The sequence below is a fragment of the Cavia porcellus genome, unplaced genomic scaffold (assembly GCF_034190915.1).
Source record: "Cavia porcellus strain 051 isolate PalLab524CR breed Dunkin Hartley unplaced genomic scaffold, mCavPor4.1 scaffold_13, whole genome shotgun sequence".
Lineage (NCBI taxonomy): Eukaryota > Metazoa > Chordata > Mammalia > Rodentia > Caviidae > Cavia > Cavia porcellus.
Window position 1 is genome coordinate 27,718,652 of NW_026947496.1, and position 14,106 is coordinate 27,732,757.

General features: G+C 43.3%; 1 protein-coding gene across 7 annotated transcripts in view; it reads right to left on the reverse strand.

The window, feature by feature from the left end:
• Nucleotides 1-14,106, reverse strand: part of Kiaa0319 (KIAA0319 ortholog) — an 83,920-nt gene that overhangs the window by 25,635 nt on the left and 44,179 nt on the right. For 6 of the 7 annotated variants that reach the window (XM_023564723.2, XM_023564721.2, XM_063259957.1 and 3 more), the window contains 7 exons: nucleotides 9,969-10,067; nucleotides 8,290-8,387; nucleotides 7,157-7,244; nucleotides 5,698-5,790; nucleotides 3,888-4,020; nucleotides 1,533-1,761; nucleotides 528-651 (listed from right to left, as the gene is read on the reverse strand). In XM_023564723.2, the coding sequence (XP_023420491.1) occupies nucleotides 528-651; nucleotides 1,533-1,761; nucleotides 3,888-4,020; nucleotides 5,698-5,790; nucleotides 7,157-7,244; nucleotides 8,290-8,387; nucleotides 9,969-10,067 (864 nt within the window). The remainder of the gene's footprint in view (nucleotides 1-527; nucleotides 652-1,532; nucleotides 1,762-3,887; nucleotides 4,021-5,697; nucleotides 5,791-7,156; nucleotides 7,245-8,289; nucleotides 8,388-9,968; nucleotides 10,068-14,106) is intronic. The other variant, XM_063259959.1, reaches the window with a different exon arrangement.

Genomic DNA, 14,106 nt, shown 5'->3' on the forward strand with positions numbered 1-14,106 from the left:
GTAGCTGAATGAATAAACTTAAGAAAAAAGCCATCTCTAGCTGGAGGCCGCCCTCACTGCAGGACCCTGGGGAGAGCAGGCATCTAGGAAAGATGCCCCTCTGTGGTAGAAAGCCTCTAAGCAAGGCCACTGCGAAGCCCAGGTCTGGCTGCCCGGGAGGTGCTGCAGACAGAGGTGGGCAGGGCGCTGGGTTTCCATGGCTCCCCAGATGCTGCTGCAATGAGCGGAAGCCAGCGCCACATGTCGGGCTGCACCTGGCAGCCTCCGCAGGGTTCCCTGGGGCTTGCTGTCACAAAGTGGGACAGTGACACACTTGTGGTACTCAGGATGGCTCTCATTACGTCCCTCGTGCCACAGTTTAGAGACACAGTCAAGATGAGATTCAGAACCCCCAAAGAAAATTGGATTTCCCTGCAGCAGTATCTCCCATGGCCCTGCTTCCTGACAGCTCAGGGACACGAGCACCCAACTGGATGCACCCAAAACTCAGAGGCCCTGTTATTTCATCTCATCTCCATCTCACCTACCAGGCTGGACAATCACAGTGGCCTCCGCACTGGACTGCTGTCCTGAAGAATCTGTCACTGTCAGCTGAAATGTGTACTCCCCTTCCTCCATCGCAGACACGTGCAGGTACGGGGTCCCTGCTCCCTGAGGAAGAGCAGATGACAAGAGGAAAGCAGAGAGAAAGAGCCATGTTAAAGTAGCACAAGCAAGAAGTACAACCTTATGCAAATCAATGGTTTTACTCCATACAGGGATCCTGCTTGAAGATGGTATATGTGACATTGAAAATGTCATTTCAATTCCATCATCTATCCTCATGGTACCAACGGGATATAAACTAACATAGCCTTTTCAGAAGCCCACAGGGCAACAGATGTTCAAGTGAAAATGAGAACTTTCTTCAACCCCCCCACCCCGCTTCTCAGCATCTCCTCCAAAGCACTGTACAGGAGGCTCGCTGCACGTGGGGGGAAACAGGGCCAGGTATGACAGTGCACACCTGTAAACTCCATCACTCAGGAGAGTGAGGCAGAAGGATCGATGTGAGTTCAAAGCCAGTCTGGGCTCCACAGTGAAGTGAAGGTCACCCTGAACTACATAGAGACAGTGTCTCAAAAAAAACAACAAATATATATGAAAATCAGAATAACACAATTTTCTTATAATGAGACTTAGGTTACATTATGTTTAAGGTTTCTTTTGATAATAAAATATTTATCTAACAACTACTGGGTCGTACTTCTCCCAACCTGACTTCAAGATCTAGCTGTCAACACAGGGTCACTTGGTTGGTGTTCTGTGCTTGTGCAATTAAGGGTAGGGAAAGGATAGACTGTAAATTTAGAAGATTGATGTGTTCAGTTGCTCCTCTGTTAGTTTAATCACCTAACCGACAACTTTACAAAACAGATTTTTATAACTGCCCCCAAACCAATGTATGACTGAGAGAAACACACATGGATGGATAGAAAGAGAGACAGATATGACAGACAATGAAAAGTCTGTAGGCAGAATGGGGAACTTGCCTGCATGGCCACCTCTTTGCTTTCACTACCAGGGCCCAGGGACCACTCATAGAGAACAATCTGGTGATCATCACTGCTCTGGTTCCCATTCAAGGTGATGGCATTTTGGGGCAAAGTAATGGTCTGATTTGATCCTGCATTGGCAACAGGCGGATAGTCCACAGCATGGTTGACTTTTAGGGTGGCAGTTGTGGAGTTAGTGGCCCCATCTGAGTCTGCGACGGTCAACCTACAAAAAGAAGAACATGCCCGCTCTTAAGGCAAGAGGCCAGGTTAGCCCAGTCAGTGTTCAGTTTTCAGAACAGGCGTAAACAGAGACTTGAAGTTGAAGCTAAGAAAAGCACATAGACTTGAAGATGTTTTTGTTAGCTTTGCTGTTTGCTGTTAATTTATTTTTAAGTCAGAACATATTCACATTAAAGTTTAACCTTTATGGAATTCTATGCAGTCTTTGAGATGCTGGGTGGAGAAACTACCCTTAGCTAACACAGAAGCCACAGCTCTCTAACAGTTAAGATGAACATTACCAGGGTAAGTTCTGCCTTCAAGCTTGGGCCTTTAGCGACAGGGCAACCTTCACGAATTTTCAGCCTGAATTCTCTTTGAAAGCAACTTTAAGATTAAATAATTTCAAGTACTAGCTGATGTTCAACCCTCAAACAGAAAGTAAACCCCACTGGCCCTCTGGTAGCAAACAGATTGCTGGTGTGGAACAAGAACAGTGAAATTGCCATCAGGCCACGCCATCCCTCTGGGTCAGAGAGGGCAGCAGGTGCATGGGCGGATGCTAAACAGTGCAAAGAACAGAGTGAGAATGAAGCTCCAGGAAAGGGCGCCCCGACGGCAAGCAGGTGCACAGGATGCCTGGGTGTGCCAGGCTTCCCGCCACACCATCCTGCACAGGCCACTCAACCAAAGGCCGATTCCACACTACTCAGGTCCACACATCTGGCACTTCTAGTACAGGGTCCTTGCTTCTCAATCAGGCCGAGTCAGGACAGCACAGGGAATTTCTTCCTGGGTTAGCATCAGAAACTGACTTAACCACACAGAAAAGAATAATCAAATAAAAAGGAACAAAAGCATCTAATAAAGTGGCATATTATCACATACAAATTTTACCTCAATAAAGCGTTAGAGAAATAATTTTTATAATATCTTTTTTGAAGTCTCCTCAGGCTTTTTATGTCAGGAATTTCCCACAAATACATATGAACAAACTTTTTAGATGAAAAAGCTGATAATAATTTAGTAAATGTATCAAACATCTTTAAAATACACATATTTCCAACCCAAAAATATTGCTTGTACTCCAAAATTTTACTATAAAGATATTCAAAAGTTAAATAATAAGGCTGAAGTAAGAAAATACAATACAGCACTAAGGTATCCAATAGGATGTTGCAGAATATTCGATGGCTTGATAGTCATGGTAAAATGCTTTACCCGCCCACTTTGATATCACATTAGCTATGGCAGAGTCTGAGGAATGTACACACGTCTGGATGGATTCTGTTATCAGTAATATCCATCCATACCTTATGCTCAGGTTCCAGAGGAACTGTTCTCCTGGGTGTTCCCCTCACAATCATGTGCGAATCTTCAGATTGTCTACCTTCCCCATTTTCCCCCCACACACACACAAGGAAGCATGTAAGTTCAGAAAGTCTTTCTTCACCCCTACACCACACACTGACCCAGAATCCAACACCAAAAGGGAATGAATTACTGAGCTAGATAACAGCATCGATGAATCTCAGTCACTTGCTGAGTGAAAGAAACCAGGAAAACAGTAAACACTGTGTGTTTCCATTAACATAAATTTTAAAGAAAGCACAATAATTAACAGAAAGCAGAAAGCAAGTCAGTTCCTGCCCAACAATGAGAATGCAGGAAAAGACCCACAGGAAAGGGGCATGGGGGATTTCGAGGGCAAAGAGAATGTATATTATTTCCATTAGGGTGATGGTTTCACAGGTAAACATCTGTGTCACAACACATCAAATATTATCCTTTAAATATGTGCAGCTTACTGTACTTCAGTTAGACCTTTAAAAGTTATAAAAAGGAAAAGGTTCAAATAATTATGTAATTAGGGGAGAATCATACAATCATACAACAGACCAAAAAAAGGCTATCTCTGTCCTACTCCCGACATCTCCAACCAGGAAACAGACACTTTTCATGTGACTTGGTGAAGATAATCAGTTCACACGGGCAGCCAACCAAGCCCCTCCCCAAGGAACCAAATAAGTCTTGCCTCTTGATCCAAATGTAAAACAGTACTTTCAGAACATCAGTGTAAACCAATGGTCAAAACATAAGCAGTGGAAACCACAGTCGAAGCCCACTTGCCTGAAAGTATAGTTACCAGGAACAAGGTGTGACAAATATAAGACGGGGGAATCGGCGGAGATCTTCTCTTCTAAGACAGGCCCGCTAACTTCTTCCCAGTGATAGCTCACTATTTCAGTATCATCTGTACTTTCTACAAGATTAACAGATAAGAACTAGAATGAAATATGAGAAGAGAAAACAAACTGTATTCACTGCATGCAGACACTGCTCATTTAACAACCAGGTACTGTTCCTGGTACTAAGTCATTAACTCAACTGGTCACTAAATGAGGGTTTGTATAAAGTATGTACCCTACAATATTGAGAACAAAGAAACGCTCAAGGGAAACTCCAGCCTGACAACTTGGCTTTTATTTATATATAAGTTACATGCATTATTGTCATGTATATCAGAACATAAAATTACTGTGCTGCACAGTATGATCAGCAAAAAAGGCAGTACTGTATAAAGAAGGTATGACATTGAAGCTCTATAGACAAGACATAAGGAACTGTGCATTAAAAAAAGATAAGTTGTAAGCCCAAAGAGTGTGCCTCAGTCATCAGTCTGAACAGCTGTTAAACAGGCAGGGTGTTAAATGAGGAATATGTGTATTTAAACTCATTTTTATATGACTTACACACTTGCACAGATGGCAAAGATATATATTACACAATGGAAAGAGGAGAACATGTTCCCACTCTCTACATCACAGGACTCTTTTCCCCCTGGATGTGCACCAGATGTGAGTGAGGCGGTTCCCACAGCTGAACACTGCAGAGGCGCAGGGACAGGCGCTGTTGCTTTTTAGAAAGCAGGAGGGAACGGAGCACAGCACTCTGAAATGCTGCTTCAGTCCTCCTGGCCACGGCACGCGATACCCTACTCACCACTTCACACAGGCATCTCAACTGACAGACTCCTAAGCATGCGAAGAGCTGCCTACCACAACTTCTAAAACACCTTTTACTGTGTTAACTGTTATGGTGTGAATCCAGGGAGAGCTGTATCCTAAGTGACAATTTCCCACTTGAAAGAAACACATTTCACATAGTCACAGAACTGGAGAATTGGAAGGGACCCACTGGCATCAAAATTGCTGAAGGAAAGAACAAGTTCATGTGACAGATTCCCAGTCCTGAGTCTCGCAAAGCTGTATTGAGCTCATCAAAATGGGATGCTTTTGGTCATGTAAATATTTCCATAGAAAACATGCTTATTTTAAAGACTGAACAGGTGCAGATGTGCGTGCGGATGCGGTGCTGTTCATCTGCTGGCTGGCAGAGTACCTTCCTCCCAAAGACCAGCACACCTACTCTTCACTGGCACAGAGTCACCATTAGCTTTGTGATCAAATGCATACAACACGCAGCTGCAGAGTACACAGGTATTGTTGAATCAAGTCAAGCACAAGACACATTTTGAATCTGTTCTCACTGGGGGACCACACTGCTGCTAGAGAGAATGAGTTCTAACTAAATTAGCAAATGAAGCGCTACCTACGCCCATGAAGGCAGACCAACTGGGAGCTGTATAAAGTGAAAATAGCTAGTTACACATGTCACAAACGTTCAAAGAAGACTCTTCAATAATTATTTGAATTTCATATCAAACAACCTTAGCATAAACTAAGGAAATATAACCAAAAGACAAGGAGGCAAGCACATAGAAGCAGAGGTGAGAGACTGAAGACCTCTCAGAGGCAAAACAAAAGGAGACAGGGACTGATCTGCAAGTGAGCCTGCAAGTTCCCCCGCCCTGAGCCAGAGCACCCCTTAAACCTCGCAGGCTAGGCCAGGGAGACCCCAAGCATCTGGGGATACACACGGCTGCCGTCGAGGAGGGCCAACGTCACAGGCAGACTGAGCTCTTGTGCTTGAGGATAAACAACAGCTACAGGTGGCAGATTGTCTCTTCTAGCTGTGTGACAAAAGAAAGGACAGTGTTAAGCCCATGCCGTGTACCTGTGTCGATAACCAGAAAGATCATCTGCTTTCTACAGATCGATTACACGTCCTGTCAAGGAGTTTATCCCCCAGGCCTGGACTCTGGACACTGTTTGCTTCCTGCCAATGATCAGGGGGTGACTCTGGGCCCATCTTTCTGTGTAAGCCCAGGAAAAGGAGACCCAGTGTCATGGTTTATGTTTGTGTCCCCCAGGCCTCATGAGTTTGCATTATTCATATGTGATGGTTCATTGCCTAGTGCTTGGATCGATGGTGTCAGTGCTCCACCCACATAGGCGTGGAGCCAGGATGTGATGTAATGGCAGGAAGAAGGTATGTCTTTTTCTTTGCTGGTTCGAGCTCGCTGTGGGCGGCCGCCATGAACTGTGGTCCAGCCATGCCTGCCTGTCTTGGAGCCAACTGAGTGTGGACTGAAACCTCCAAAAACTGTAAGAAATAAACCTTTCCTTTCCCCAGTTTGGACTTCAGGTATTTTGTCTCAGCAACGAGCATAAAGTAACTAAGACACCCAGGACAGCCTCAGCTCCTGAGATGAGCTGAGTCTCCAATCTTTGACTGAAGGTGCCCACTGCCACCACCATGCTTCACGGTGAGGATAACCAGGTGTGAGGAAAAAGCCACTGTCACCCCCCCCTCAACCAACTAAAGATAGGAGGTGACCTGGCTCTGAGAACTAATAGGCTCAGTGCACAGGTGGGGCCTCCAGCCAGCCTACCAAGGGGTGGTGGAGAGGGCAGGTCAGCTCATGTCATGCCCCACTGTGCAGGCCTCACGCACGTCATCCAGCCAGGGCTGTTCCCGCTGCAACCTGCTTCTAACTCACATGAAGGCACTGATCTGCGGGCTGCAAAGCCCATGGTGGCCCACATGACTGTGTCTGCAATTCTCATGCCCTTAGATTGAATCATGAGGCCAGACTAAGCATCAGACAGAGAAGGCTAAGGTATCATTTGTCACCACCCAGTTCAACAAGCAATTATCTTGTACACTGGAATAGCCATATGAAGCAAGTACCAAGTATTATACAAAAAGCAGGGGGAAAAAAACCACTAAAAACATGATCCTTAGGGGCTGAGGATTTAGCTCAGCGGCATAAGCGCCTTGCCTTGCAAGTGTGTGGACGTGAGTTCAATCCCCAGTACTGATAAAAAAGGAAAAAAAAGACAAAAAAAAAAAAAAAAAAAAAACATGATCCTTACATGTTTTCGCTACTGTGAAGCCTAAGGTAAAAATGAAAGGTATGAACTGTGGCATGCAGGCGCCAAAGCTGAAGGTTACCTGAGTGACAAGAAGCCAGCCATTCTCTCACACCAACTCACCTGGCTTAACAGTGACATTGACAAAGCCCTCTCCAAAGGCACTGTCACTAGAAACGGTGACTTTGAAGGCATAAACTCCTGCTGACAGCTGTAACACAGGGAAAAATTATACAGATGAGTGTGCAAAAGACATGGCAGACACACTGCCCACAGGTCACAATTCCCACATCAGCATACAGAGGGCTCAGGAAAAGGTCCCATTTCCAGCTGTCTATGGACTGCCACACAGTGGAGGCCTGGATATTGGATCATGAAGGTCACCGAGATAGGTCATTCCTTAGCTTAGTGACAGGTATTAGCAATTCCTATTGGGTTCCCACACATACACAGAGGCCAACTCTGCTTTTATTTTGGGTGTTTTGTCTTGTTTTGTTTTGAGTGCTGGAGATCAAACCCAAGGCCTTGCAGTTACTGGGCTAGTGTTCTACCACTGAGCTACTTCCCAAACCCAGAATCATATATTTCTGGTCCACAGCTCTGGTAAGCTGGCTGCCAGCAGTCTGGGCTGCACACTCCCAGAACAGGAGCCCGGTGATACGGGGACATGTGAGCCATGTGGCACCAGGAGCTGAGTCTCAGGATAAAAAGACAGCATAGTCACTGGATAAGAAAGAAGCAGTACCCATTTATTCCTCTGTCTGGGTCAAGAAGAGGGCATGTTTCTTTCTGTAAGGTGCTTTTCTCTTGAAGCAGCATTTGGCTGCCAAAGCACAGGTAAACTGGAATGGAATTGTGGGCAACTCTAAGAAATAAGCCTGACTGGGACCAGATATAAGCAAAATGTTGCTATTACTGCAAGGATTGCCAGGACACAGAAACTTAGCTACCCAAAATGAAGGAAAGCTACTCAAAAGCCTCTTTATTTAACCATCTGCCTGTCTACTTACATGCTTAAAACTTGGTTTATGTCCTTCTTTCATTTCTTTTTAACACAGGGTGCCACTAGGTTGCCAAGACTCCAGGGCTTTCTCCTGCCTCACTTTTCCAAATACCTGGAACTACAGGTGTGTGCCACCACATCCAGCTTTTTCTTTTAATCTTAATCGAAAGATTGCGTCCTGCATTCAGCAGCTAAGAGTGTTAACTGAATTCTATGGGTGTACTGTCAAATGTAATGCATCTCATGCACTTACGTGAGACAGGTTAAGAGTCTGTGTGTTTTCTAGCTTGAGTTCACCTTGGTAGTCCACAGGGTGGCTTATCAAGCTCCATTCATAGTGGTAGGTTGTATCTGAGAGCAAATTGGAAATACGAGGAGTTACAGTTCTGAGAGGCCACTTCATACCCTGGGCAGAGGCAAAATGATGTTAGCCTCACACCCAGCAGTGCTGATGACCTCAGATCAGTGATGGCAAACTTTTTAAGGCTTCAATGATAACAAGCAGCCTGCTGTGGCACCCATGCCACTGGCTTGCCACTACTGCTTAGATCAACTAAACTCCCCCCCTCCATCCATCACCCAAGTAGCGAATAACAAGGTTCCCGTGTCTTTTTAAAGTAACATTTGTTTTTATTCCAAAAACATACAACTCACATAAAATGTGTAAAATATAAAAAGTTAAACAAAACAAAGTAAACCCTCCTGATCTCACTGTTAGCACTCAACAACTTGGTTTCCAGGGTGCTACACCTGACTATCCAGGTAAGTTTAACAATATGAGCCACTGAGCTTTTTGTCCTTTTAATAAAAGGCAGGGAGATTTCAACTCTCTTGGTCTCTGTAGGGGTTTAAGGACACAGAAATAAACTAAGCATCTCCATGTTAGGCTAAAGCTGCCTCCCACCTTCACGTGGTAGTAAAAATGAGGTGCCTCATTTCAGATGATTAAATTGCAAAGTTGAATACTGTCTCTGTTTACAAAATTTTGACCCACATGTGATAGGAAGAAAGATGAATAAAGAAAAATGTGGCACATACACACAATAGAGCATTATTAAGCCATAATAAAAAGGACAAAATTTTGTTATTTGCAGAAAAATGGATGGATCTGAAAATTGCCATGTTGAGCAAAATAAGTCAAACAGAAAGGCAAATGTCACATGTAGACTCTAAAAAAGATGACAGGAAAGAAGAAGGGAGACTATGAGTAGACAAGAGGAAGGAGGAAAGGGAATAAATGGAGGTTTCAGGGTGGGTGATGGGGGGAAGGAATATAACCAAAATACATTATACACATTGAACCCAAACAACTATAAGATGGGGGAGGGTTAAAGTATGTTATGTGTATGTTATGTGCACCAATCTGCCAAACTAAAGGAGAAATAACCAAGTATCTTCAGAGTGCACGTGACAGGCTATAACAATAGATCAGACAGTCAGCGAACAGGAGAGCAGAGCGGAAGGAAAGGCACCATGGACATGTCCTATTCTGACAACCTCCGAGCAGCTGTGTGTGACCTACACCACACATCTGCAGAACACCTATGGCACGGGCCACCTCCCTGCCCCTCCCACTGGAAACCTCAGGTTCTCTGGGTCACTGCAGCCTGGGACCTGTTTCTTGACAACTGCTCCTTCTCTAACAGAACACTCTGCTTTGTATCATCAGAACTTACTGACTTTCCATCCTGACCCACGGGAGGATATGCGCCATGTTTAATTCCCCGAGCTCTCTTTCCATTTAAGACTATTTCAGTGAGCTTTGATGCTCATGATCACATAGCCTTGTCTTCCACCCTAGATGCTTAGTTTGCACTGTCACCAAAATTTTGTGGATATGATTTGGTATTACACAGAATCTGTAAAGAACAAGCTGAAAAACATCCCAGCCCTGTAAATCCTAGCAGTTCCCACAGGAAAGCAAGCTCTGACCTGCAGGGGGCGCTGGTACAACTGAGGCCTTCAGCTGCACGGAGTCATGGGGTAAGGTGAGTGAGAGGTTATCGCCAGCAGACACCAACAGCAACTGGGCTACACGTTAATCAGAAACAACACATGCCATTAGGTAATGAGGTGGTTTATGTACTGTCCCACAACAGATCTGTTTCAACAATCTACAAAGCATAAAACTATGCTTTTATAATCATTTTTCATACCATTTTATCGAAGACACTTTTGCCTCTGGTTGGTAACTGACTGTACCCTGTACTGTACGGCAAAACAGACTCTGCACCTTTAAACGATTGACAGGAGCTGGCACTGGGAAGACAGTCAGGGCTCAAACTGCCTAAGTAATATATGAAGCAACAAGAGCCTCACAACACGGGTAGGCACTATGGATTAGGTGGATTCTCTCTTGTTATCAGAGTTAGTTCTTTCTTCTTTATTTACTTTTTAGTAGTACCAGAGATTCAACCCAAGGCCTTTACACAGAGATGGATCCCCAGCCCTTTTTTATTTTAATTAATTAATTTTTTAAAATATAATGTCACTAAGTTATCCAGGCTGGGCTCAAACTTGTGATCCTCCTGCCTTAGCTTTGCAGAGTGCAACGATTAAAAGCAGACACCATCACATTCAGCTGTGAATCATCTTGAATTATAAAAAAAAAAAACTGAGTACAGTCATAAGTGTTTCTGTGTCATTAGTCACACACCACTCAGTTCTGACAGTAACCTCATGAATGACCGCTAATGGGCTTCCTCTTGAAAGCTTTCCAAGAGAAAACCCAGAGGACCTCAATGTGGAAAGGCCACTGTAACTCGTGCAGCAGAGATGCTGACTGCTTCAGAAGCACTCATTCACTAACTCATCATAGGGAACAAAACTTCATAATGAGGATTATACCATATAGTCATATCATGAGGCTTGGCTCAAGTGGACATTTGTTTCACTTGTAAAACGATATCATGTCAATATCCTACATAGAGAAAAGCAAAGATTTTTAAAAAATAATCCACAACAAAGCTGAGTGATCTCCAGGAGTCTCAGGACCGTGGTGACACTGGCAGTACAGGTTCTCTAGCAAACCCTCCTCGCCCATGACTTCAGCTCTGCAAGGTCCTCAGGCCAGTGGCACAGGAGCTTATGGGGGTCTCCCTCCCACCATCCTGACTGACTCAGGTCCTGAAAGTCAGCAATGGTGACCTAGAAAGAACAGAAGTCTAGGTCTCTATTTTTTTTAACAGAACAAAACCAAACAAAACAGAATAAAGCCAATCAAAACAAAATAGTGAAAGTGATAAAGAACTTCAAAACAAGACAATAGGAAATCAACAATGGCTACCATAATGTTTACTATCTTCCAAACAGCTGCCCATACCATCAAACACAATAAAATCAAACAAAACAGAACAGAATAAAGCCAGTCAAAACAGAACAGTGAAAGCAATACAGGACTTCAAAACAAGATAAAAGGGAATCAACAGTGGCTAATATATCTTATTATCTTCAAAGTACCTGCTCATGCTATCAGATATAATAAAATCAAACCAAACAGAACAGAATAAAACCAAAGCAAACCAAACAATGAAAATGATACAGGACTTTAAAACAAGATAATAGGGAGTTACCAATGACTACCACCTTCAGAAGGAAATCCTCCATAGTTGCTATATTGCATATTGTTATCTTCTAAAATAGATACTCTGACTACTGGATTTAAGCCTGCAAAGTCAATCAAACAACACAGGCATTAAGCTGTTTTTTACTTCAGCAACTATTAGCTTAGCCTGTGTTTCTCTGAATCAGCTGGTTGCTTGGGTGGAGGAGGGGCACAGCACTTCTTGTCTCCCACCCTGTGCACCAGGCTCACAGGAAAGGGTTCCTTCTGGGTTCTCTTCCCAGGCTGCCATTGCCTCACAGGAAGGGGTTGGCCTGGGCTCCAACTGTTGCTGGCTCACCTAGTTCTCTATTTTACAACAAAGAAACTGAGCCCTACAAAGGCATAGTATGCTGTCCAAGGCTATACTGATAGTTAAGAGTAAGCCAACCAGTGTTTAATTTTAAATGTATTTATTTCAGTGAACCCTTAAGAGTTCAAACTGAACTGTGCTAGGCACTGTTCCAAAGGCCTCAAAATAATGGGTTTACTCCTTCCACCCTCATTAAGTAGTGAGAAGCTGGAGTTGTCTGATGCATCTACATGATGGATCCTACAGACCACCTAGTAGGACACTGTGATGTTGGAGACTGAATATTGTACATTTGGAACCAAAGTTATCTTGGGCTGCCTTAGGCCCTCTAGAAAAACACCCAATTACTTCAGCGTTTGCATCTAACCTTACAGTCTCTTGATTATGATATGAGTCTCTTGGAATGTGTGGCTAAACTTAAACAGAGCTCTATGCCCTACAGCCCTAAGCTAGCAATGCTATTACAAGACATCTGAATCCACTAACATATTGGCTACATGTACTGACTTATGACTTTGTTTTTTGACTATAAAAGATCATGGAGCCACTTTCATGGAGGGACACATCATTCAAATAATGTCAATCTGGGTTTCTGGGCTATTCATATTTGGCAGAGGATAAAACATTTTTCTTACTTCCATTATCTTTTTTTAATTTCCTTTAAAGCAGAGTTGCTATTTCCTGCTGACTGGAGCTATTGATAGAACTCAAGAAACCTAATTCCAAGGCCAGTTTCTTTTTCCACATATTATATAGCCTCTATTCTACCATTATCTTTTTTACTCCTGAAGGTCAGGATCAAATAAATAATTTTTAAAACAGTAGTACTGACTTAGGGCACTTAAAATGGGGTAGGGAAGGCACTGTTGTTTAGATCTCAGACATATCCACAGTTGAACCTTTGAAAGAGGCTACAGCCAGCCCCACCGAGGATGTGAATTAAACATTGTGCTTATTTTTGTTTTAAGCGGGAAAAGTTTGTTTTGGGTCACAGTTTGTAGACCTTTGAAACGTTCACCTCTGCTGACCTTCTGGACAACAGACCCCTCCTCCCAAATATACACAATCCCATTCTTGCAAGACAATTTAACTTTGCCAGCACTCATCAGCTCCTAACAAGGATGTCATCACGAGCCCTTCTTAGGGCTTTAAAGCTATAACCACAAATGCCATTTTGTACACTTTGGGAGCACATTTTCAGGACTACTTGAGTCTGTATTTTCTAGAATTACAATCCTAATTAGTTCCCACAGACATGTAATTTTCCTTATACATGTAATGTATAATATACATGTAATGTTCTTGAGGAAGTTGATTTTACTGAGTTAAAAGAAAATCCCCTAAACCCATTACTTTAATGCAGTGGTGGTAGCTCCTACTCGGAGTTGAGCCTTGTGGGATTATTTCCCTCCTTTTTCTCAATACTCTAAATATAAAGAAAAACCACACTTAAATGATTAGGTGCTAATTGCTAAATTATCTTTCTTTAGATTTACGAAACCTCTGGCAACCTTCAGACTGTATCTGAAGCACAACTTCCCTCCTCATCATTGACTGCTGTGCATCAGCTCTCACAAAGCATGTGCACTGCTGTAAGGTTTAACTTCCAGAAGGGTAATGTGTTTGTCTAGAGAATCACAGGAACAAGCCCCAGAAGGTAAAGGCCCATTATGATGTTCCAGAAAAAAAAAATGGACCATGCAAGCTCTGGAAGACAACCTCGCTAAGCATGTAGTCTTTCTGCCCACTGACCATGCACCCCCTTTTTCTCCCTATAAGAGCTTTTACACTCCTTAGCTCCCTAAAATAGTCTCATTTGGGGGGACAATAGGTCCCCTAATAGCCTCACAGTGCCAGTCCTTGAGTAAACCTGATTTCTTTCCACCAATTTTCATCTTCAAGCATTGGACTTTTGAGTGTTGAGCAGACAGGTCAAGGTCCAGAAATACTACCCACAGTAAACCTCAAAAAACATGGTCTTTAGGTCTTGTATAATCTAATAACTTATTAGAAAATCTAATTGAAGCTTTCTATGTCTCACCTCTGTGTACAGAGAGCTCTGTATTGGCCTATGCAATACAGAGCACTCAGATCAATCCTTTCTTTTTGGAACTATAGAGAACCAAATTATGTCACTCCAAAATAGGACTTCAGGA